Source organism: Pelmatolapia mariae, linkage group LG16_19, assembly GCF_036321145.2.
Source record: "Pelmatolapia mariae isolate MD_Pm_ZW linkage group LG16_19, Pm_UMD_F_2, whole genome shotgun sequence".
NCBI lineage: Eukaryota > Metazoa > Chordata > Actinopteri > Cichliformes > Cichlidae > Pelmatolapia > Pelmatolapia mariae.
This window is the reverse complement of record NC_086241.1, coordinates 56,614,852-56,638,809: the sequence shown is the minus strand read 5'-3', so window position 1 is coordinate 56,638,809 and position 23,958 is coordinate 56,614,852. Positions and strand designations below refer to the sequence as shown.

General features: G+C 40.1%; 1 protein-coding gene across 2 annotated transcripts; it reads right to left on the bottom strand.

The window, feature by feature from the left end:
• Nucleotides 1–3,943: 3,943 nt before the first annotated feature.
• crlf1a (cytokine receptor-like factor 1a) lies at nucleotides 3,944–23,486 on the bottom strand. Of its 2 annotated transcripts, none has more exons than XM_063498505.1 (9): nucleotides 23,096–23,486; nucleotides 17,430–17,708; nucleotides 15,189–15,318; nucleotides 13,292–13,461; nucleotides 8,484–8,641; nucleotides 7,289–7,363; nucleotides 7,114–7,207; nucleotides 4,837–5,025; nucleotides 3,944–4,724 (listed from the first exon to the last, which is right to left on the bottom strand). In XM_063498505.1, the coding sequence occupies exons 1-9, from the start codon at nucleotides 23,166–23,168 to the stop codon at nucleotides 4,708–4,710; spliced, it is 1,185 nt and encodes a 394-aa protein (XP_063354575.1). In that variant the 5' UTR covers nucleotides 23,169–23,486; the 3' UTR covers nucleotides 3,944–4,707. The 2 variants fall into 2 exon arrangements, with proteins under 2 accessions (XP_063354575.1, XP_063354574.1); XM_063498504.1 differs by having other exon boundaries at nucleotides 4,841–5,025.
• Between the last annotated feature and the right edge of the window lie 472 nt (nucleotides 23,487–23,958).

Below are 23,958 nucleotides of genomic sequence, written 5' to 3'. Positions count from 1 at the left end.
GGCTTTTCTTATTTGAGTCCACTGTTACTTCAGACACATCCTTTTCTTACTCCTTTTCTTGTGTGGCTCTGTCCAGGTAAGTCTCCCAGGCTGAATTATTCATTATCATGAGGTAAAGAAATCCTATCTTGACTGAGGCCCTGATCTGCACAAACTTGTTGTCAACCTTTTTTTCTCCAAGGTTCCTCAGGAGAAATAGTTTCTACCAAATAGACACTTAAAGAGCTCAAATAATTGTTTAGCATGTAAATCTAAATGTGAAGTGCTCTGCTGAAACACGATCTTGAAGTGATGTATAATGATCATGTTGGTAACGTGTAATGTAGTTAATTTGTAACACTATTCCAAAGTATTTGGTTACTGTACTGCAGTATTTGTCTTCACTCATGTATGTATGCTCAAGTAACAGCATCTCAGTGGGCATGCTATTAAAGTGGAAGGACCTAGAACATTCCTCTGCTGCATATTGATATCTGAACATTAAACACCAAGTTCTTTATTGAACTTGTAAGGATATTTATGTGAGTAGAAATGCTTGCAAATTTCACATCCACACCTTTAAACAGGGGGTTCTTCTTATTGACGGGTGGACACAATTTTATTTGAAAAGCCTTACAGGCCCTCTGCAGTATTTATGTACATATTTAACAGCAAAAAATTGTGAAAATGTGGCTACTTTAAATTTTAGAATTAGCATGTAAATAGTTAAAATGACAGAAATGAGGCTAAGTCTGTTGAAAAGCATAGACAGGACTGACCAAAAACATTGTTCAGATTCAGATCATTCAGATTTCTTGATGTAATTTTTATTAGTACAATAAATTTCACAACGAATTAGGAGTTTTTATCAGCAAAAGGTTAGAGGACCTTTTCTGATTCCCGTTTTCTGCTGCTGTTTTTGTCCTTAAAGTCCATTTCCCCGATTATTTATGCACTTTAAACTAACAGTTTTAGTTTTATTTAAATAAATTACAGTATTTCTTCCAAGACATAAGATTTCTGTCATCGTCCCGGGTTCTAGTGTTGCGTTTGTTGAGTTTTCGGTTCCTGTTTTGATTTTGTGATTAATTCGGGTGTTTCTAATATTCTTTTTTTCTGATTTCCCTAAAGTTTCCCTGGCTTGTGTCCATATGTCTTGTGCATTAGTGCCATTGTCCTTCTGTGTTTGCCTGTCTTTGTGTTTTTTCATCTATTCATCCATGAAGCATGGAGCCCATCCCAGCTGTTACAGTGCCCTGAACAGGCTGTCAGTCGATCACAGGATTTTTTTTTTGCCCAAAAAGCACAAACAAAAACAATGGCATTAAGACTTAAAGTGTCACTGCATGAGTGGCTTCTTGTTTCAGCTTATCTCTTAATCTGGTTCCTGTCTTACTTTGATAAATCACATTCTCATGCATCCTGATTTTATTTTCTTGCTTTTGTTCCCTTCCTTGGTGTTTGTCAGCCCCTCCATCATAGCAGATTGTGCCTACATGTGTCCTGTCTGTTGTGCTCACTTGCTCATGCCCTCTGAATTTGCCTGATGATCTGGATCCCAAAAAGTCTTGCCTTGTGTCCAGTATTTGGTCCTCAGTACTGTGCAAGGAGAACCACAGCACATCAGTATATTAATATTTATATTGAACTTATAAAAGGTTGTGTCAGTGCACATGAGAACAATGGATTTACAGCCACAATTTCCATATCACTGCGGGCCACTGTGGCTACTGAATTAGCACCTAGACACCATCTGAAAAGAGTCAGCTGTGGCAGAAGTTCGGAGTAGGATTTAGCATTTGGCATACACATGTAGAGCTCCCCATTGTTGACATTCAGGACCCTGGACACTGGATGCAGAGGTAACTAAAGGCTTGAGAGCAGAGCCATGACCAAGAAGAACTCCATGCTAGTTAAATATTAAGCACTGCTGACTGACTGCTCACAGGCACAGTAACAAGATACTGCTTGTCAGAGGAAGATGAACTCACAGCATGACAGAAAACACAACCAGCATCTCAAGTTTCCCAGATAAACACTGACACCATGTAACAAGCAGGGATCAAAGATGTTACTCGCTGTCGAGCTCTAACATGGATTCATTGGTTCGATGGAGACATAAGCTTGTTATTGCTTGCTCTGCACTCTTTCACATGTGCTATTTGGTAGATTATACAGCCAAGAATCAAAGGAAAACCAATAAGATGTAGTAAGAGACAGGTCCACTACATGCATACCAATTTTTGTTTTTACTCTCAATCATTGACTGCCATGCTCCATGTACGCCACACCTGTTTCTGGTTGTGAACATTTTTATTTTGTACACCTAGTCATTCTGACTCATTTAAGGTGTCTTTCTTTTGTGCTGCTTGACATACTTCATCATAATTCTTCATTCATCATTCATTTACAGCCCAGCGTGGTTGATGCACATGTTTAATATGTGAAGAACTGAAGGCATCTGCATGAAGTGCACAAGATTGTCCAAGTGTTTCTACACCCAGGCCAAGTTTACTAATTTAAGTTAAGTACTCTATTGTATCTATTGTGTACTGTAATTACAGAGTTTTCATTTTTCTTTTAGTAATCAATGTCCCTTTATTTGTAATCTTTTTATATATGTACAGTGGTCCCTCGCTATAACCCCGTTTACCTTTAGCGGATTTTTTTTTTTTTTTTTTGGGTGCAATTTTGCATGCTTTTTTTTTTTTTTTCTTACAGCGCATTGAGTTCTGCGTCCTGATTGGCTGTAGATCATTCTCAATCAACCTCGTGCTGTGTCTCCTGTACAGCACAGAATGCGTTCAGCTTGTCAAATTAACATAAATCTTCTATCGCTAGCAGTGCGACTCTGAAGTGCTGTACTGTATGTTTGTAAGTTTTCTCCCCAACAAACACAACAATGTTGACGAAACGTTTTGCACCGTCAAAGGGAACATTCTATAATACTGGACTTATTTTTCTACGAAGGTTTGATATTTGAGAGTGTTTAACAAGAGGGAAAAGTGTAAAAATGTTCATACCTGTCTGAGAAAAGTGTATAAAGTGTGTAGTGAGGGGTTTTACAGCCTTAAAACATCTATAATAATTGTAAAAAATAAAGTTGCCTACTTCGCGGATTTCACCTATCGCGGGTTATTTTTGGAACGTAACTCCCGCGATAAACGAGGGACCACTGTATACCCACTTTTAATTTATTTTTAATTAATTTAAACACCTTTCATAGTTTTATTTCAGTTCTTACTTGCACCAGATTATATAATTGTTATTGTGATTTGCTTTGCAAAGTCCTCAACATGTTATCATTTCTTTGTTACGCCTGCTTTCGACTTTCCTAATACAATCCATCCATCCATTTTCTTCCACTTCTCCAATTTAGGCCTGTGGGGGCTGGAGCCTATACCAGCAGGGCAGGAGGCAGGGTACACTCTGAATAGGTTGCAGGTTTGTAACAGAGCACATGAGAAAATCTCACATTTATGCACTGGCCAATTTAGACTCACCACTTCTAAAATGTATGTCTTTTGGACTTTGGGAGAAAGCTGAGACTAAACTGGAGAGCAGCCATACAGGCACTAGGAGAGCATGCAAAAACAGACAAGGGCCCAAGCTGGCTAGTGGATTAGAAACTAGGACCTTCGCACAAGGCGATGATGACACTGAGCTGCTCTTGACTAATATTATGTATTCCCGTCAGTCCATCTGCCTCTGCTGTAAAGTACTTTGGGTCAGCTCCATTTTCACCTCTTATGCATTGTGGAGTCAACATGATATGTTATTAAGAATCCATATGATGTCTATTGCTTTGTTTTGTTTTGTTTTTTATCCACCTAAATTGCCATTTGCATTTTGGTCATCTGACCAAAATGACAAGGTGCAGAGTTGTGTTTTTCAGTGCTTGGCATCTCTGGTGTGCAGACAACTATTTTCCAAACCCTGGGTTTCTGACATCATTTTATAGAACAGCATCAGAGTGATAACAACTTCAGTCATTGTACAGTCTTTACTAACTAAACATAATTTAAGAATTAAAACATAGCTTTATACTTTAAATATGCTGGTACAATTTAGTACAAAAATAAAAGGCAGAGAAATGCTTCCGTACACAAACACCATCACGTCATCAGTCACTTACTGACACTCAGAAACAGAAGAATCCTGAGTGAACCAGTTTGGTATAGTATCCAGCTATATAACAAAGAAGAAATTAGAAATACTGTATGATAATTTACTTTTGCCTTTTACATGGGGGCCACGGTGAAGGCTGAGGTGGGAGTATCCATTGAGGCTGAACCGCCACTAGATGGTGCTTTGGATCCACAGGAAAAAAAAAAGAAGTCCAAAATATAACTGAATACTTCTGATCTGATTGCCTTTTTGCACACAAATACAAGTCTTTACAAGTTATTCATGCAAATGTGTCATTTTTGAAAGAAGAAGGTAGTCCAAATGGTGCCTCTTGTGATACCAGGATGTCTGTGATGAGTTCACCTTCCTTACGTTGACTCAAAAAGTTACATAAAGGAAGAATATCCCACTTTTTCTTCGGATGTCCTCTTGTGGCCACAGCTGGTAGCCGTACAAAAAATGTCCGGAGCAAACTGTCTTTATAATTCTGATATACGAATACACTCTCTTTATCTCATATACACACATAATAACGAATCACATTCACTCAGTTCTTTTCTTGACTTGTTTTCTGCTCGTAAAGCCAGCGTGTGCTATGATTTATCCCCTTGGAGAACCTGCAAAAAAAATCAGCGTTTATAAAACAGTTTTAGATTTCCATGTATTTGTGTGAGCAGCATGTGTACGCGTGCATGTTTGTGATTTGATTGGAGGAATGATGATGCTTACCTACCTGGTTGCGAACTTTGTGGGATTTCTGCATCAGCACTCTCCATTGGTCATACAACTTCATGGACATGCTGCTACAACCGTAGGCGTGTTTCCGCACCCAGCCGAAGAACTGCTTCAGCTCCCTGCGCAAGGTGGAGTTGGAGTCTCCGCTGGATTTTGAGTCGCAGGAGCCTGACATCATTCTCTCTGCAGGGAGGAGAAACCAGTAAAAATGTATTAGGCATAGAAAAGGAGTGTGTGTGTGAATGAAGCTTGTAATAAGAAAGTGCTTTGAGTACTCAAATTGAGTCGAAAAGCCCTATATTAAGTACCAGTCCATTTACCATCTGACAAAACTTTAGTATAGACTCTTATCAGGACATTGCACACTGGATAAAAACCCCTTGGATGTCAAGGGACACTTTACACTCATTGGATAGCAGTTCCTCAGTCACAGGGTTGGCTTGCCCTAAAGTCGGGGATTAAAGTGGGTGGGAATGATCTGGAACAGCATTCTGGCACTTTTAATAAATGAGTAATCAAATCTGAAGATTAGGCTGATACATAATGCCGAGGGAGTTAAATTTCTGTGTTGCAGTCTGGCATTGCCACGAGATCCCACACCCCACTTCACCCTCAAATCAGTTTTTCCTTGTAATTCCTGTGTTGTGTTCACCCGAGGTGTCAATGTTGCTTCTGCGGTAGTTTAGCATCTAGCTAGCACTGCAGACAGGGAGCTAACTTTTCAGTCAGCGCAGGTATTTCTGTGCAGCTTCTCATGCATGGTGTCTTGGACGCTTAATGTATTTCCCAAGGAGAGGAAGATAAGGACTTTTCAGCAAGTATTATACTTTTAATGTCCTAATTCATTTTAGAGTTATCTTTTTTCCTGATGTGAAATGTATTTCTGAACAAAATGAAGCAGGATTTTGTGTTATTCAACATTTGCATTAAAAATATTACGCTAAGAAATTCAGTACAGTTTAATAGAGGCTAAACTGGTTAGTTTGCATGCTATGAAGTTACAGTAACGCAGGGTCAGTGTTAAGTTACATGAAGGGCAGCAGATAACAATTTAAATTCAAGCTGATGATGCTGATGAGACTCATTCACCAAATTTTTACTTTTCTCTGGCTTTATCCCATCTAGAAGTCAGAAATCAGCCATACAGTTTATTTAACATCTCCTTATATCAATTTGAATTCAACTGGATGCACCTGGATAAATAAAAAAAAAAGCAGCAGTGATTCAACTTCTCAAGAAGATGACTTATTTAAAAGGGCTTAACTGAACCTCAAATGATCAAAACACATGCAGAAAACATCAAAGATGGAAAGGTCATACTGTGCGTGCAGCAAAGTAAGGAGCTGCTGCTGATTCTGTTATTGTAGCTGTGGTGTTGGTATGGTAAATGGTAAATGGTTTGCACAGTTTGAATTTTGAGGTTATACGCTAACTGTATAATCTGGGCTTATGCCATGCAAAACACCGAGGCAGAATTTTCACCTGGCTCAAATTTGGGGCTGAAAGTTTAAAGTAGTTATACTGGCAAAGTGAAATAAGCAAGTAATGCTCCAGTATGTTAAGAATCTGCAGAGGAGTACTCAAGCAAATGCAATTTTTCACTGTCAAAGACTTTTAAAAAAAGACAGATGAGTGACTGAAAAGACTTTGAGGAGAGAAAGGGAGACAGAATTAAACCCCCCTCCCCGATTTGTGCTTTTTCAGCTTGCCCTTGCAGAAACCCTTCCAGAAAATGAAAAAAAAATCAAGGTTTTATGAACTGGGTTTTGTTTTCATAGTTGTGGTCTTTATTCCGATCAGTTATGATAACATTTTGCACAGCAGTTATGTCTGAGGAAGAAACAACCACAAGTGCTCACTACTTTGTGAACATGAGTAATGTTTTTTGAATTTTTTGTTGGTCCTGAAATTGTTTATTTTACAACCTATTGCAAGTAAAACATTATCAAAGTCTGGTTTGATTTTGTAATGTCAGGTTGGGCAAAGATTGCATTATGTTACATTGATAGTTAGGCTATTATTTTTTATTGTCTTTGACTGGATTTGTCTAACATAAGTAAAACTGCCAGTGCTATAAAAAACAACCTGGAAGACTGACCAAGAAGTGTATAAAACAGTACCACTGAGACATTGAGGCTGCCAGTTTTCAACAGCAGGAGCGATCTGTGGGATATGCGCCCTATGATGCCTTAAAATGCTCTTAAAAACCTCAATAATGGACAAAAAATGACTTCTGAGTGCCCTTCTGACTGTGTACGAGTGTGTGCTCACCACTGTGGGGTGTGGAAGCAGCAGTCGGGTGGCTCCACTCACTCCAGATGCCAGCCTTGCGAGAACCGTAAATGCCCACGGGATTACATCGAACCTGGAGAAAATACAGCATTAGAAAGGCTGAAAGCTACTCTGAAGTACTTAATCATTACACATCGAGACATATCCAACGTACCTGGACGAAATATACCGTTCCAGGTCTCAGTCCAGCCAGTCTACAAGAGGTCTGATTCCCAACATCCTCCATCACCTACACGACAAATCAAAGACACAAACACAAAAGCGCTGAGCGCTGGAGGTCTGACCACAGTATTAAATACCAATGGGCAAAAACTAAAACACAGGACCGAATCAAGATGCAGAAAACACAACCGCAAACCATGTACAGACCCAAACATGCATGAACCTCACATTGTTTGGTGGCTGCTGATCAGCATGTTTATGAAACTATTTTAATGTAACCGTGCCTGCTGGGTAAAATCTGTTCTCTATTATTTATTACAGAGCTGGATATGCTGGGACACACACACAGCAGCGCTTACAGGTACTCATGCAAACAGCATAACTGAAGACAGGCAAATAGAGAAGAAGAAAGGCACACATGCTGCAATTAATAATCTTGTCTAATAATCCTCACTTTCTCTCTGGCATCAGTCTATAAACACTTGTTAAAAAGGACTCAAACAAAAAACAGAACATGGAAATTACTGGCATCAAAAGTCTAATGATGTGATGTGGGGGAGCCAAACAGGCAGAAGTTACAGCTGAGCGTCTTACAGACATATTGAAGACATTAACAGCTGAGATGTATCCCTCCATTCCTCAGCATGACCTCATGATTAGGGCTGGTTCAGAGGGAAATGGTGCTTTGTTTTCACCATCGACCCTTTAAAACCACTCTTGTGTCGAGTCTCCAGCTCTCCTCCTTCAAAATCATATCATCCCTCCTCCGCCTCGCTCCACTCCCCGCCTTTTCTTTTTCCACTTTGCGAGTCAAGACTTGCTTATATTACATCGGTGTAATTCCCCCTTAATTACAGGAGAATCTTCACTCTTACCCAGAGGAAAATGATTTCTGGGAAGCACCATCTGCGCATCTTAAGGTTTTACACTGTGTTTTTCATTCATTAAAGGCTCGTGCGGAGTTACACATACAGTGGCTTTGGGCTGTAGCTTCTAGATTTATGACTAATGAAAATTTTTGACCAGCCCAACTATTAACTCATCTGGCAGAGGAGGCCTCAATCAGGCTACATCAGAGGTGATTACAGCACAAGGATGAGAAACAGCTGGGACAGTGCTGCTGTTATACAGAAAAAGACAAAGAGAACAGATTTGCATCCTTATAGCTATGGATTCTTGTCCTCTACCTTCCAGTCTTGGCTGTCCTCCAGCCTGTAGCGGATTTGGTATTTGGCCTGAAACAGGAAGTCTTTCAGAGCAGGCGGGGCCTCCCAGCGAACGCTCAGCTGGTCCTCCAACTGCCCAACGCGACTGACGGTCACACCTGATGGAGGGTCTGTGGTCACTGGAGAAGGAGGAATGGCATCAGGACATTAAGCATCACATGCAGAACTCATAATGAAAAATATAGTGAATATATTTAGGTCCTGTAGTGCAGGTGGAAACTGCTTCAACATCTGCACACAAAACGTCTGATCAGTGGCATGCCACATGATGTTTATCCGTTACTTTGATAGTGGCAAACACACAGAAAGTGCAAGAAGAAAGAACCAGTCCCTGGTCAGAATGAACGCATGGATGTAATGGCTCCATCTTTTTGTGTCTCAACCAACAGTTAATAGCTGTTCATGAGAGATTACCCGACTCATACATTTGATTCCCTGCTGTAAGCTGTTGCCTGTATTACAAATATATGTGTTATAAAGAAATCGAGCACAGATAGGAAATAGTTTATCTCTCTGCTCCGCGAGAGAGGCAAATACTGCCTTGATTTTTATCAAATAGCTCTAACAGATGCTGTGGCTGACTAGAGGTTGATTTGAACCACTAATCTGAATTAAAACATTAATGTCACAAGCATTTTTTCTAGTAAAACAAAGCATATTAGAACAACAAAACTCTTTGCTTAGGGCCTTTTCTCTACCTCCTTATGTTTACACGACCAAGCAATCCATTCAGTTTCAATTTTAAGCAGTAGGAGTGATGTCTTTATGTGTAACAACACATTGAAAGATTGCTCAGTGTTGCCGGAGGTTTGAGGTCTCTAGGCGCCTTTTAGTTTTGCAGAGTTGACTTGTGTGAGCTGGAAGAGGCATGTTCATCTGACAACAATTATCTTTTCGGCAAACAAACATGTGGTGACTGAGCATTATATTAACTTTACTCGTTTTGGGGCTTTTGAGATCATTTCAGTATCTACTTCAGCTCCTTTTTTTCAGAATGCCATCATTGAAAAGCTAGTAAATAAACAAGCTGATCAGAGGGAAGAAGAAGAAGATGGGAAAGATTCAGCGCAGGAAAAATGGGAGTTGACACAAGAGGCTTTTTTCTTGTTGGAGAGAGATTAAACAGTAAACCTAAGAGTAAAATGAGAATACTAATACTTTAGTGGACACACATAGGACTCAATGCAATTATAGTCAATGACATCTGCAGATGGAAACATAGGTTTTGTTAAAGTACACTGTAAAAAATACTTCCTTTTGTACAGGAAGCTGTTAAAGTCTACTTTCTGTACTCTGCAACAACAGTTTCTTACTGTATATAATATTTTTAAACCTGTATTTAATATAAGCTTCACTGCTTTCTGGATATCATTACACTGTAAATGTAACTGCATGTCCTACGGACACAAGTCCTGGGCACTTGATTTTATCCACCTTTGGCAAAGGGACTGAAAATACCTGCATTCAAAGATTAAGAGATGTGGCCCAGTGCTTTTTTCCATATACCATTTTTCTTCTGGCTCATATGTCCACAACTATAAGAATGGTTTATAGGCTAGGCGTATTCAAGACGCTGAAGATGCACGCAGCCTATATGCAACTATAGGGGTCTTGATCAAACCATGAAACCACACAGAACATCCACAGCAGTCAAACAGACTAATTGCAGCACAACGGAAATAAACACGAGAACATGTGTAAAATAATGATTTGAATATAAACATTTATATTCCCATAAGTTCTTACGCTTGCCAAAGAAAAATATTTCATTACGTGCAGTAGCTTGCTCTTAACTTCTTTTCCTCAAAGGCATCAGAAGTTACAGTATTCGTCTGCATTCACAAAAAACGGTTCATTGCTGTAATTTTACACCAATTTGTTGCAGTGTTTAACCTGAAATAATTGATTTTATGCCACGGTTGATAACAAATGTATCTCTTTCACAATGCAAAACCAACATTAGACATGGGTTTCGTTTCATTTTCTTGAAATGTGAGATTTCTTTTTTCCAGTTACATAATAATAAGGACCAAGGAGATCATTTTCTGTCTTAAGAATTTTGTTTTTTTCTCCACTACGTCATTTCACTTTGATTTACTCATTAAATGTAACAACTTAAAAATCAAATGAGACTATTTCTCTGTCCCGTGTTAAACTTCTAGAAAAGAGGGTTCCTGTTTCCTCACACTGTGATTGTTAGGCAAAACAAACAGCAGGGCTCACAAGACTCGAGGCTTTAAAATAACAGAATATATATTGAATATGTGAATATATATAATACAACATCTTTGTTCAAGATGCTAGAATTGAGCATAATTTAAAGTTATGACAGTAAACTATTGTTAATTTAAAAACTCTTTTTAACATCTATTTAAAAAAGAAAGACAAATGTTCCAGTATGTATTAACAGATAAAACGCACAGGGGCAATAACAAAATGATAGAAAAGTGTCAAATTGTTAGAAGAAAATGGTTTTTTATTTAATTTAAAAGAAATACATAGTAATGGTATTGTTCTCAGTTAACAGCAAATGTGTTACCCTGAGCATTATATGCATTTGGCAGTAAAAGTCAATGAGACGTGACAGATTACGGATGAATCATCGTTAACATATGCCTTTTCTCAACACGTCATCATTTCAGAGTCAGACAGCGATACAAGTTTCCTCTAGCCTCTCTGTTCAGAGGATTCCCTGTGAGTAAGAAATGCAGGGGAAACTGTAGGTGTTTCCGCCTCGCCTTCATAGCTGATCGGACATGACCGTATACTCCAGTGAGTCACGGCACCCTGATGCAGGTGTGGTTGGTTGCTGTGTTTCATGACACGCTGCTGCTGTTGTGGTAACTACTTGAATGAAAAAGTGAGGCCAGTGGAGAAACCTCCCACTCTCTCTGCCTCTGTCTCTATACTGTTACCAGGACCTGCCCAGCCCTCAGGGTGTGTAAACAGGTGCGTGCATGCATACATTAGGAAGAAGAAAGGGATTACAACTTGATGGACACTTGTTTCCTTGCCAATGACGTGTTCACCTTCGAAACTCCATATGGGCTTCTTCCAGTATATTGTTAGGAACATGTCAGGAGTAAACCAGGTGAAGAGTTCTTAGCTAATCAGGTTGTATTATTTCCGGTCCATGTCATAAAGCCTCAAAGCCCAAACTTTTCAAGCCTCGGGCGTCTACGGCCGCCTCAGAGACAGGATTAGTCCCAAGGATCAGCCAGGAACATTCCTAAACTAGATAAAAGGGGGTTATAAGGTGGTGTGCATGTGTGTTTTTCCTCATTTGTGTGTGTGTGTGTGTGTCCAGTGAGCATGAGTAAAAAGAAAACAAGCTCATCAAAAGGGAGGGCGTTTCCAGTCATCACACAACTTTGCCTATCCAGGTGTCAGCATGCATGTGACTGAATGTGTGCATGTTTGTGTGTCTGTATGTGTGAGTGAGTGTTGAGGATAATGATGTATGCTCCGTTGGCTTAAACCGCACTAAGCTAGGCATAACAAAGCTTTAAAAGGAATTGCCCCTCAGTTTCTATCAGTGAGAAGCCAGATCAGTGCTTGTGAACAACTTTCTCTAAAAGGCAGAATTCACAGAAGTCAAGCCAATGACCTGTCTGTGGAAATAAACGTTGTTTCGATCACAGGTACTGACTTGGGGGCCACAAGATAAATCGAAAGGGAGTCTTGAGATGATGAACCTGGCAAGAAATCAGCGGCTTAGTCTCACTGAGGAGCTTTAACATTATTTAACAATTTCCCCCCCCAAAACCATCTGATAGTATCTTCTATACTTTGTAGTGTGTATACTGTATAGAGCTGAACCGAGTATAGTGTATATGATATTTACACTTTAAGAAATGCCTTAATAAAATGTGGCAATGAAATTTGACATAATGGTAACAAATTAGAGTAAAAATCACTCTCTACGGAAAATATGGCATTTTATTTTATTTTACATCTTTTTTACCTTCCTGTTGGAGTAGAAAGCACTCTCATATTCCTCAAATCAGTATGAAGCAACTGAGACTTTCAGCTTAGTTTAAGATAAGACTAGAAACAGACAAATTCATTAGGTACCCTGGCTTTGTGCAGACTTGAAGTAACTGCTGCTGGCTAAGAAAAGTTTTGGCAAATAACCTCCTGTAAAACCACAAATTGGTGTCGTTACACTATGTTTTAAACAAATGCGATGCATTTTAGTGGCGCTTGAAGGTGTGTTTTAGATTTAGCATTCTTAATGATAAGGGAAGCTAGCTGCACAGCAAAGAAGGTGGTCTAGATAGTTTCTTGTCACTCTCAGTAAGAAAGATAAAGGCTGTATTTCCATAACTATGGGAGTGTGACTTTAAACTAGCCTGGATTGGTCAAATTGGCGGTACTAGAATTGGCTAATTTTGTTAGAAAACATCATGGCGTCCTGCGTCAGGTAAAGTGTTTTCTCAAAGTTTGCTGCTGGTCTTGTTCTATTTGTAAAAATTACAGTGTTTCCTCTTTAATGTTTTGAATCAGTTATTTTCTCATGTTTAATCTTGGTTTTGCTGTGAATGTTCAAATAGTGAATTAGCACAAGGGAAATTCACTCAGTGGCTGAACCTCCGGCAGATTGGATGAAAGATCAGGTAGACATTTTTTCCTTCTGAAGGCTAACAAGCCTAAAAGGTTGCTGCAAATCATCCTAGATTACAGCCAGAGGCCTCATCGACACTGAGATCAAGGCTCTCAGAGCAGCAGATGAAGCATAAGGGTCAAAGCGAACTTCTTCTCACACTCACCCACGTCTAGGATGTCAAGGGTGATGACATCAGAGGTAGCCCAGCCTAGCTGGTTTGAGGCCTCCACCCAGATCTCGTAGGGTGTGAAGAGGTGCAGGTCCTGGGTGATGCTGCAGGAGTACGGCTGTGTATGAGTGTAATCTGCACACTCTTTCTCTGTCCCATACCATCTGAAAGAAAAACAAAAAATACTGAATTCCACACAGCATTCAATAATGATCCTTCTAAAACGCAATTTATTCCATGACGTGGTACAAGTTGCTAATTTATCCAGCTCTAGCATTTCTATCAAATCTTTATACCAATTGAAATTGAATACAAACTCTCTGTAGGTACAGCATATAGACTTATTTTCCTTTTGGTGTTTTAAAACGGTTGACTCTTCTTATTATTTTTATTTAAAATCTATATATTTTATAGAGCTTATACCCCATATGGAAATCATTTTTAAATGTTTTGCTTCCACATTGAACCATCGTCTCATGACACTACTATTATTGAACAGCGTTCACTCTGGGTATCATGTGTGTTATTGTTCTTGAAAATAAATCCAGCGGTATTTGGATTTGTTTCCACCTCCACTTAGACTTCTTTCATGGGATTTTCTAAGGAATGTCAGTATTGTAAAAAAACAAAAAAAAATCTTATGAAATATACTGATTTTAACTGAAAACATTCGCGGTGGGCTTACTCGTTTAAAACCTTGGCTGCGTTTTCATGTTTTATTTTGTTTTTCACTTCATCCATTAAGTTAGGCTACTGAGAAATGTTACTAACTGGCCAAAAGCCCTCCGTGCCAACTGGACAGTCATAGCACAATAACAGTAAGTAAGCATGAAAGGTCTCGATGCTTGCTTAACAATCCAGGTAAGGAAATCCCAGAGAGTTGATTGTGTTCATCTGGATGCAATGTTTTTAGTGGGATAAATCTTTCGTCGCTTATCCAAGTGAATTCTTCAGTCTCTAAGACTAAAGAAATCGCTTGGATGAGTGAAAATGCTGCATCCAGATGAAAAGAATCAACTTTCTGGGTGAAAGGCTTTCTTTTTTTCCCAGCATGGTGTTGATAGGTCCACTTTAAGACCAACTGTACAACTACTGAAAGATTTTTTTAAAAACGGTTTAGGTTGCTCGGACAATGTTGGAAGAATCTATTGCTGTGAAAGTTATTCTTTTTCTGCTTTTGCTTTGTGTGAAAAGTGAATCTTTGGCTGTCTTGTTCAGGTTGACTCGTTCACACTCTGTGTGAGCAAAACTCTGGTTTGGGGTGTTGCTGTTGTTGCTCTGAGGTTTAGAGGTTTGATGGTGGGTTTGCAGTGGCGGATTCCTGTTTTTCCATGAAGTAGTTTTGCTCTTTCTTGTCCCTTAGTTAATGATTGCCCCTTAGATCATTGATTCTTTCTATCCACGAATCGTGCAAACCAAAAATAACTATGTCGGTCAAGTCAAGACAAAATTGGCTGATTAGTAACTGCAATCTGATTACAACATTTAGAACAGTGATGTAATGAACAGTAACTATCTGCTTGTCCAAAGCTGGACATTCTCACATATCGCACACAAGCAGAGATTATCTGCCACAGATGTGTTCTTACTAATGGAACTACTCCCTTTGGTTTAGGAAAATGGGTGTCGGCTTTCTAGAGTGACACATGATAGCCACCAGCTAACTGTTCTCACATGGGTTCATTTGGATACTACACAAACTGTGTATTAGGGAGCTGGCAGGATAAAGTGTGCTTAATTTGCAGTCCGAATGATTCAGATGTTTGCATTCTCGTGCAAAGCTGCGTGTGGGTAGGTAATGTGTAGATAGTAGTGTAATTGATTTAGATCATTTAAAAAACAGTGAATTGAGTCACTTGTAAAAGTTAAGCTGCAGTGCGTGTGTGCATACCTGAGTTTATACTTGAGCTTGTACTGCGTGCTGATATTAGTCTCTCCTTTTCCCCCCGGGGCCCAGCTACAAGTCAGGTCTTTGGTGTTCCTGGACCAACAGGTCAGATTGACTGGCTTCACTGGAGGCACTGGGAGAATATGGGGTGAAGATGGACAGAGAGTAGGACGAAGACAGAGGGTGGGGGAAATTTGTGAAGAGAAAAGAGAGGAGAAAAAACATGGCAAAGGAGAAATGATGAGTGAGGGTACAAAGTGATATTCCTCTGAAATAGCTGTTGTTTTGGGGGGTTTTGTTACTGGCGTGTGTATGTGCATGTTCATCTCTTAGAACACAAGGTGCTCAGGTTTAGTGTCACACAGAGATGAAGATCTTGTTGATTGCATCTTTCTGTGTGTGTGTGTTAGAGAGAGCGTGTTTATGGTTTTGTGTTCTTGCAGTTCTAGTAAGCATTCTCATCACTGTTAATAATAGTAGTAAAAGCTCTTTAAACTTACTGTGATGACCTGTGATTACAGTACAATACTGTATATTGTATAGGCTATACTCACTGGACACTTTATTAGGTACACCTTGCTTGGGCCCCTTTTACCTTCAGAACTGTCTTAATGCTTAATGGCACAGATTCAACAAAGTGCTGGAAACATTCCTCAGTTTTTAGCCCCTGTGGACACGAGAGCTTCACCCAGTTGCTGCACATCCACGATGTGAATCTCCTGTTTCTTTACATCCCAGAAGTGATCTATTGGGTTTAGATTTAGTGACTGTGGAGGTCATTAAAGTACATTATTTAGAGAGATTATTTGAGCTTTGTGACATGGTATGTTATCCTGCTGAGAACATCCATCAACAGAGGATGGTGGTCAGCAACTATACTCGGGGGGGCTGTGGTGTTTAAACGATGCTCGTTTGGTGCTTTGGGATCCGGAGTGTTCTAAGAAAATATCCCCCACACAATTACACCACCACTGCCAGCAGACTGAACCACTGATACAAAGCAGGACGGACCCATGCTTTGATGTTCTGAACCTACCATGTGAATCCTGCAGCAGAAACTCATCAGACCAGACAACATTTTTCCAGTTGTTTATGTCCAATTTTAGTGAGCCGTGTGAATTGTAGGTTCAGTTTCCTGTTCTTAGCTGACAAAAGTGGCGCCTGGTGCGGTCTTTTGCTGCTGTAGCCCATCTGCTTTAATGCTGAATATGTTGTGCGATCCAAGATGCTCTTTTTCATACCTCGCTGCAATAAGTTGTTATTTGAGTTACATTGTTACAGTCTGGCCATTCTCCTCTGACATTTGACATCAACAAGGCTTTTTCCCCCCAGAGAAATGCCATTTATTCCTCTTTTTCAGACCATTCTCTGTAAACCTAGAGAAGCTTGTGTCCCAGTAGATTAGTAATTTTAAAATACTCTGCAACCAACAGCCACGTCACATTTAAAGTCACCTTCCTCAGCAAGTTGTCTTGACCATGTCTGCATGCCTAATGAGTTGCTGCCATATGATTGGCTGATTAGATGAATGGCTATACCTAGCAAAGTGGCCGATGAGCGTATGTCTTTTCCAGGACCAACACCTGCCGGTTCCCTGCCATACTAACATGGATGGCATTACTAAGTCCTGCCACCCTTTTAGTGAGATTATTGCTATTTAACTGTCACTATTCATGTCCTTATATATGTTTACTTGTATTCTGGCTAGAAAAATAAGCACATTTTTCATAGTTTTATACTGTTTCAGAGCAAACAGGAATACGCCATATTAGGGTTGTCATAAGCCCCAAATCAGTAAGTTCTATAAAGTTTACTGTACCAATAAAAAAAAGAAAAACACTACGTCTCAAAACTGTAGAAGTACAGACATGTGTGTTTGTGCGTGTGTAAAATGTCAGGCCCATACTTTATGAGTGATAGTGCGAGTAATGGACCACACAGGTGGTTAAAGCGTCGGGCAATAGAGGCCTCTCGCTGGGCCTGAAGGCAGGAACACTAAACATAAAATACAGCTACAAATGTGCAGGGACACTTAAAAATCTGCCCACTACTTGGTTGCTGTTTCCTTTTACTCCCATTTCCTTTTCATTCCATTCATCTCTTTGGTGTATTGCTCCTCTAAGTCCTCGCCTGCACTTATACATTTATGTAACATTTCCTCGTAGCGAAGCAGAGAAGCAAATGCAGAGAATCGTCAGAGGAATAAGATTATTTTAAAGTTATACATTTTATACTTCAACTTACTGCCAACATAGAGACAGGAGCCAGCCAGTATGTGTCCCTTGTGATTGTGACAGACAAGGTTGTCACCAGATGTTTGCTTGGAGGCATTGAGTCCTGCCAGCGTCACACTGAGGTTAGTCGGACTAAGCACTCTGTAGAAGGAGCTGGGCAGCTGTTGACCATTCAGTGTCCAGAAAAGCGAGCTGGCGTGGACGCCAAGTTCGGGGTGGACCCAGCAGCTGGCTGTCAGGTTAGACCCAATGCGAAGTACAGGGTCCTGAGGGTAGATGATTGCTACATCTGGAGGAGGGTGGGAGGACATGGATATTAGAGGGAGTATGTCTTTCGAATGGTTTTAAAGTTTAGGCTAATATTTGAAAAAGTTACTGCCTGTGTTCAAGGGGCACTTCAGATTTACTAAAGTGTAGCTGAAGACAAAATATCCAATTATCTGCTGGAACCTTTATTAACAGTTTCAGTATAGCAAACCTCTGGACTTGTGCCCTACTTCCCTTTCATTTTTGGAGCCTAGTGACTTTGCTCTCGGCCCCTCAACCTTCTGATAATGCTCTGGTGCTTTTCACCACCTCCAGCTGGATAATGTTGCTCTATTTCAAATTCCTGTTCCCTGCTTTCCAGAACCACTCTGTCCTGCACCGTGCTCTCAGGTTTAGTGTTTCTTGGCTCTAGTGGAGCTTTGTTAGCAGGGCAGTGCTTATCTTGTAAGCTGAAGGCATGCTGTTTCTGGTCATAACATGGACATGTCCTAACATATTAGTCAACGTGTTTTTATCATCTTGAGACACTGCTCTGGTTCTTTCACTCGGAATCTGTTTCCAGCATAAAGTCCCTCACCCACAGATGGGTTCTGACTCGTCAGACTCCATCGACAGCTAAACTGGTCCTGCTGCAATGTGGATATGAGGGGCTGCCAGGCATGTTAGCAGAATCCCTGGCAATTTTATTTCACAGCTCCACTCCAACATCTTCCTGAGCCTCTTACTACAAAGCCACACTGTACACCCTACAAGCCTTTTCCCCCCTCACTGAAACCCCTAACAGAATGCTACACAGTGCCACCATCAATATATGCTCGATGCCATGCCTGTGCAAGTTTTTACACTCTGTGCTCTCTGAGCTCATGAGCACAGGATTTCAAGAGTAGCAAAGATAAGTTTCAGTATTTATGGAATGCAATGGCTGAGCTTGAATCAACTTATTGTGAACAGTGAGACCACTGAGGCACACACAAATCCATATGGAATCTCATCAATGGTGGAGTTAGACACTCCCATGGTTGTAGCTTGGTTGATTTTGCATGCCTGTCTCAGCATATGCATTCATGTTTGGCCACCACATGTAGCTGCGGGCCAATGTCTTCATTCTTGAAACCCCTGAATTGGCCTCATGAAGTTGTACTTGTGCTGGAATTATCAAAAGGTTTTCCCACAGTATGAAGCCCTCATCCACACATCTTCTGCCTTCAAACTCATGTTGTCGCCTTACGTAGCACTACATGTTAGTGTCACTTGTAAACTCTACAGGGCACCACATCACAGTCAGCCCAGTCCCATGTCTGATTCACCTGTAAAGGTTTGCTATGCCTGGTTTGCAGTGGAAATCTACTGAGTTGCCAAATTTGAGCCTTCCTTATATTCCATGACGTAAACACAGGCTGCCCAGCATTTTAGCTGCTGTAAGTTGCGTGATGCCCTATTTTCTTCTAAAAGTCAGATCAGCTCTTTTTGGTATGTCACTATCACCCTGTGTTTTGGCAATTAGGTTTTAATTCTTTTGTTCTTATTTTACGTGTAAGCAAAAAACGATGGGCAAAGCCTCGTTCCACAGCCTCATTCCTTAGTTTGTGTTCCAACAGTGCTGCCCTGCCCAGCGCATCACATTTGAAACATCATTGTCATGAAGGTGGTTTGCTGCCCCCTTGCTGTACCGCGACAGTGGGTTTGCTCACTGTCTGCTGCATGGTTGGCTAGCTCAACTCCCTGCTCCAATCTGATTTTGTCCTCTGCCTGTGGTGGCTGATTTCTGCACACCATCGTCAGTGAAGCCACATTTCAAATTCCCGCACTGAGAAAAATGGCTTTTTTGTACTTTACTTGAAATTTGTTGAAGAAAATTCAAATGTTCCATGTCGGACACTGAACTCTGAGTCAGATTTGCTTGTTTTTCTGTAAATCCCCCAAATGAAAATAATCCAAATGTTAACAGCATTAATGGGACAACTGGCATTGCACTGATTAGTTAGTGCTATTTGTGAAGAAATGTAGTTAATGTTTGGGATTCACAGGTTTGCCAGCCTGTTATGTAACAATTTACCAGTGAGCAAAAGATAACTGCTTATTTGTGCCATATTTGTTGCCCATTAAGCAACCTTGTCCTGCTGTAGATTATAGCTTTTGTACCTGTTTAGGACTGTTTGTTTTATATAATTGTTGAAGGTTGCGAGACCCACTTTTGCTGAAATATAAGTTTTAATATAGAAAAAGCACAGCAAACATAGCGTGAGGCTGATTACTTTTGTTTTGCCCTCATTTAGACCCCTAACAGAACGTTAGAGTAGCAATAATTAAAATCTTACTGAGAAAAAACCCTTTAAAGTTATTCTTTTTTCCAGTGTCCTGACTAAACCATCTGCTTCATGATTCTGTGACAAAAACCTGCAACTAATAAGGGATGAAATGTCTGAATTGGATTATCTCTCACAATCAAGCAAATGTGCATGCTGAGCTTCATGCTGTACTATGTAGTGCAAATGCTTCTATGTAAAATTATTTGGGCAATGCAGAGTGTGCGCTATTTTGAGATAAAACATCTGACAGAAAGAGCACAGACATGCGCTAATGCAGTTTCGTTAGATCTTTTAACCCTCCCTCTCTCACTTGCATTAGCTAACACCGACGCAGTTCAGTTTCGTTGCTTTTTTGTATTTTTAGTTGTTTTAGCAAAGAAGCTGCTAAATGGTCAAAGAAAGAGTTTAGCTGTTTATCTCTTTATCTTATCTGACAACTGAAAGTCAAACAGTGGAGCTTTGATCTCACTACACGTGAACAAAATGATAAAGGAACAAAAAAAGATGGGATATGGAAGAGAAGAGAGGAGACAAGAGGAGACGAGAGTTAAAAAAATAACACTAAGTCCAACGTATTGAAAAGCGCGTAACTGTGGAAAACCTTTTATGAAGGAATGAGCGAGGAACACTGACTGAGAGCATCAATACTTTGTTAGACCACTGTAAATCTGTGCCCGGGGCCACATCTATTCAGCTGCCAGCCACCTTGCGCTTACAGACAATGTTGTGGGTCTTTTATGGAGGAGTCACCTTTGAACAAGCGAAATCAACTGTAACTCCGCTCCAATATTAATATGGTAACCCCATCTTGAGCTCTGACACAACACTTGCACACATTTATGCACACACAAATGAACACAAACAAACACTTGCACAGAGGCTGGGTTGTCTTTGTCACCGGATACAGTGGACTGCGATCCATCTGAATAACAATCAGTGTTTATGTATTCCAGGCACTGAGGACATTGCCCCTGAGCAGGGTGCGAAGCCCCTTTAACACTCCTTCAAACACGGCGGTTCTAGACGAAATTACTGCTGTTTATTGCCTCTTGGACACACTCACTGGAGGAAATGGTTTGTAAAATATTATTTATTTGGAGAGGTTGAGGCAACTCGAAACACAGCTCTCATTGGGGCAGGGGACGAGCTTAAGCCTGCGATGGAGATGGATGAAGTTACGGGGCAAGTTCAGCCGAGGAAAAGTTTTGAACTTTTGTTTGAGAGTGAAAGGTCTCCAGTGGACTTAAGCGGTATTGAGGCTGTCAGTCTTCAAAGGTACATGCCACCTCCTCTTTGTATTAAAAAGCTCCTCTCACTCATTCATGCAACCCTTGAAAGGCAGCCAATACTTTTCTCTGTCTGCTTAATAGAAGTACATGTGGAACTTTTTGAGGGGCCGCTTGGACAAGCCAAGTGAAAGAAGTCACGCAACATTTAGTGACAATGAGCCATGCAACGTCGCTGGGAAAGAGACCGAGGAAACAGCAACGGATGTTATTTGTTTCTCTTGAGTTTTTTGTTTTTTTACAGGTTTAGATTTGAGTTATTTAACTGATGGTCTTATCGAGAGAGATTAAATTAGCTTATCTTAGTTTAAATAGGGCGCACAAAAGGAAAATAAAGGATAGAATAAGTTTGTTTCTGATTAAAAGTCTGTTTTGTTTTTAAAAAGTTTTAAAAATATGATAATATCCCACATAAATGTCTCATTGTTTGTTCACGGAATACATAAACTAAAAATGTAAAAGTTTATGAGCTGCAATGAAAAGTAATTATATGTTAGTGCAAAAAAATTCCACATTTAAACTGTTTTACTATGGTGGCATTCATAAACCGCAGCATAGTCAGTGAAAGGGAAGCAAAGTCCATTATTACAATGAATAAAATGGTAATGACCGATTATGTCGTATAATAAACAGCAGGGCGGCTTATGATCAGGGTCCATTGTCTCCTTTAAGCCCCTAAAACTGTAGTTTCTTTTATTAGTGCCTTTGAAACAGGATGAATAGCAGGAGATCCTCACAGTGGAGCTGCTGTTTGCCAGCGAGCTCGCCATAAAAACTAATCCAACCACTTAAAGAGTGAAATGGACATAACTTTGATTTATTTAGATTATTGTGCATTAAGCTGGTGGTTAACATTCTCCACAACCCCAGCAGATGATGTCATTGTGTTGATGCGGTTCGTAAAGCCCCCATGCTCTCCATGTGTTTAACGAGTTATGGCCTGACTTGTTGAAAATCAGCCTCATGGGAGATGAGTTCTCTCTGCAGGGAAACGACCAGTTTACTACAGCAGGAGCCCATCTATAACATGAGCTGTCAAGTGGACAAAGTGGCCGTTTTCTTTTTTCGTTTTTTTTTTTTAAATGTATCCAGAAAGCCAGCAAAGTGGATCCAGTATGTGTCCCAAGGAAGTGACCTGCTGTTATGTAAGGCAACTTAGGAAAGAATCCGTGGAATTGGTGTTATTTTAGATTGGAAACACATTGTAAAAACAGTATTACTCAAAGAAAGCCCCCTGCAATTCCTACATGTTCTTATATGGGGTCCATATAATATTTCTTGTATGGAAACTATTTGTGGTCAACTATTTTTACTCTACTTGATATGAGCATAATATTTATTAGATTTATCCTTTTGTGTGTTTTTTCCAATGACTAATATTTCTTCTTAAGTAATTGTGTCCCACGTGGTATCACTAAAACACTGTTGTGCTCAAAAAACTGCATTCCCCCTCCTTCAAAATCGTATTACTACAGCGTAATACTCCAATATTAACTTGCCTAATACATTTCTAAAACGTTTTACTGTAGTAGCAGTAAAAGTCTATTTTTACAATATATTTATCGCCAGAATCAAACATACCGAAGCAGGACTTACACTGTCACATGGTGCTGGTGTTTACATTGGGATATTTGGGTGACACTTGGTTTGCATTGATTTCTTTCGAAAAATATATAAATATTAAATTAAAAAATAACATTAAAAATTAGAATAAAATAAAATAAAACATAACAAACATATATAGCCAAACCCCCAAACCCTTCCCCAGCACTATCGTAACTTTGCGCATCGATGGACATCTGTGTGCAACTTACGTGTGGACAAGGACAGCACGCCGGGAATGTGCAGCGTGAGGAAAATCAAGCACAAATCCAAGACGCCTTTCATTTTCCACCAATTACTTTTCTATATGTCTTGACTTCTCGTCCTCGTGTTGTTGCTCTGTCGCCTTTTTTCGATCGATCCTGGATACAAATTACGCACAGCAGAAAGAGGAAAAACACCAAGGGTTCCAGGACCGGATTTTATTAACAAGGCAACTCTCGGGACTGAAGAAGCGCACTAGAAAAAGTGTGACCAAGTGCGGAGGCAAAAAAAATCACCCTCTGATAAGTCTTGGAGTAACTTGTCCTCATTAAAGCCAAAAAAAGCGTGGGCATTACCACGTCCTGTTTGCAGTCTTCTCCCTTCTTAATGCTTCCTGCAGCTAAATCATACACAAGTTCATACTTTTTAAGCCCCTCCTCTCTCTCTCTCTCTCTCTCGCTCTCTGTCTCTCTTCCCACACAGTCGCCAGTCATTTCCCCCTCTTTCCGTCCTTTCCCTGCTTTTTTTTTCTCTCACTCTCTAAGGCTCTCCCCCCCTTGAGTGATGGTTAGAGCCATTCACTTTCACTGAATCACTCTGTCTCTGTTACTTTCCATGCCTCGGGTCTCTGCTTTACAATTTTTCACCATATGAGGCTATTGAGTCAGTGAGTGCTACAGGAAAGGTTGCCAAAGCTAAATCTTGTCTCTCCATTTTAATCCTTGTGTCAATGAGGAGATTCTTCTTCTTCCTAACAGACTCCCAAGTGAATTATGACATTTCCTCATTAATTCTTGCTGAGTTCTGCTCAGATATTTGACAGAGTTATATTATGACGTAATGATAACTGTATCTCTTAATCCTTTTAAAT

Bases quoted from the DNA above. Each gene is read 5' to 3' on its own strand.
- crlf1a (XM_063498504.1), bottom strand. From the start codon at position 23,168: ATGAAAGGCGTCTTGGATTTGTGCTTGATTTTCCTCACGCTGCACATT. The intron at 5,026-7,113 runs GTGAGCACACAC...TCCTCCCTGCAG, and splicing joins TGCTTCCACACCCCACAGTG to AGAGAATGATGTCAGGCTCC. The intron at 4,725-4,840 runs GTAGGTAAGCAT...TTTTTTTTGCAG, and splicing joins CCCACAAAGTTCGCAACCAG to GTTCTCCAAGGGGATAAATC.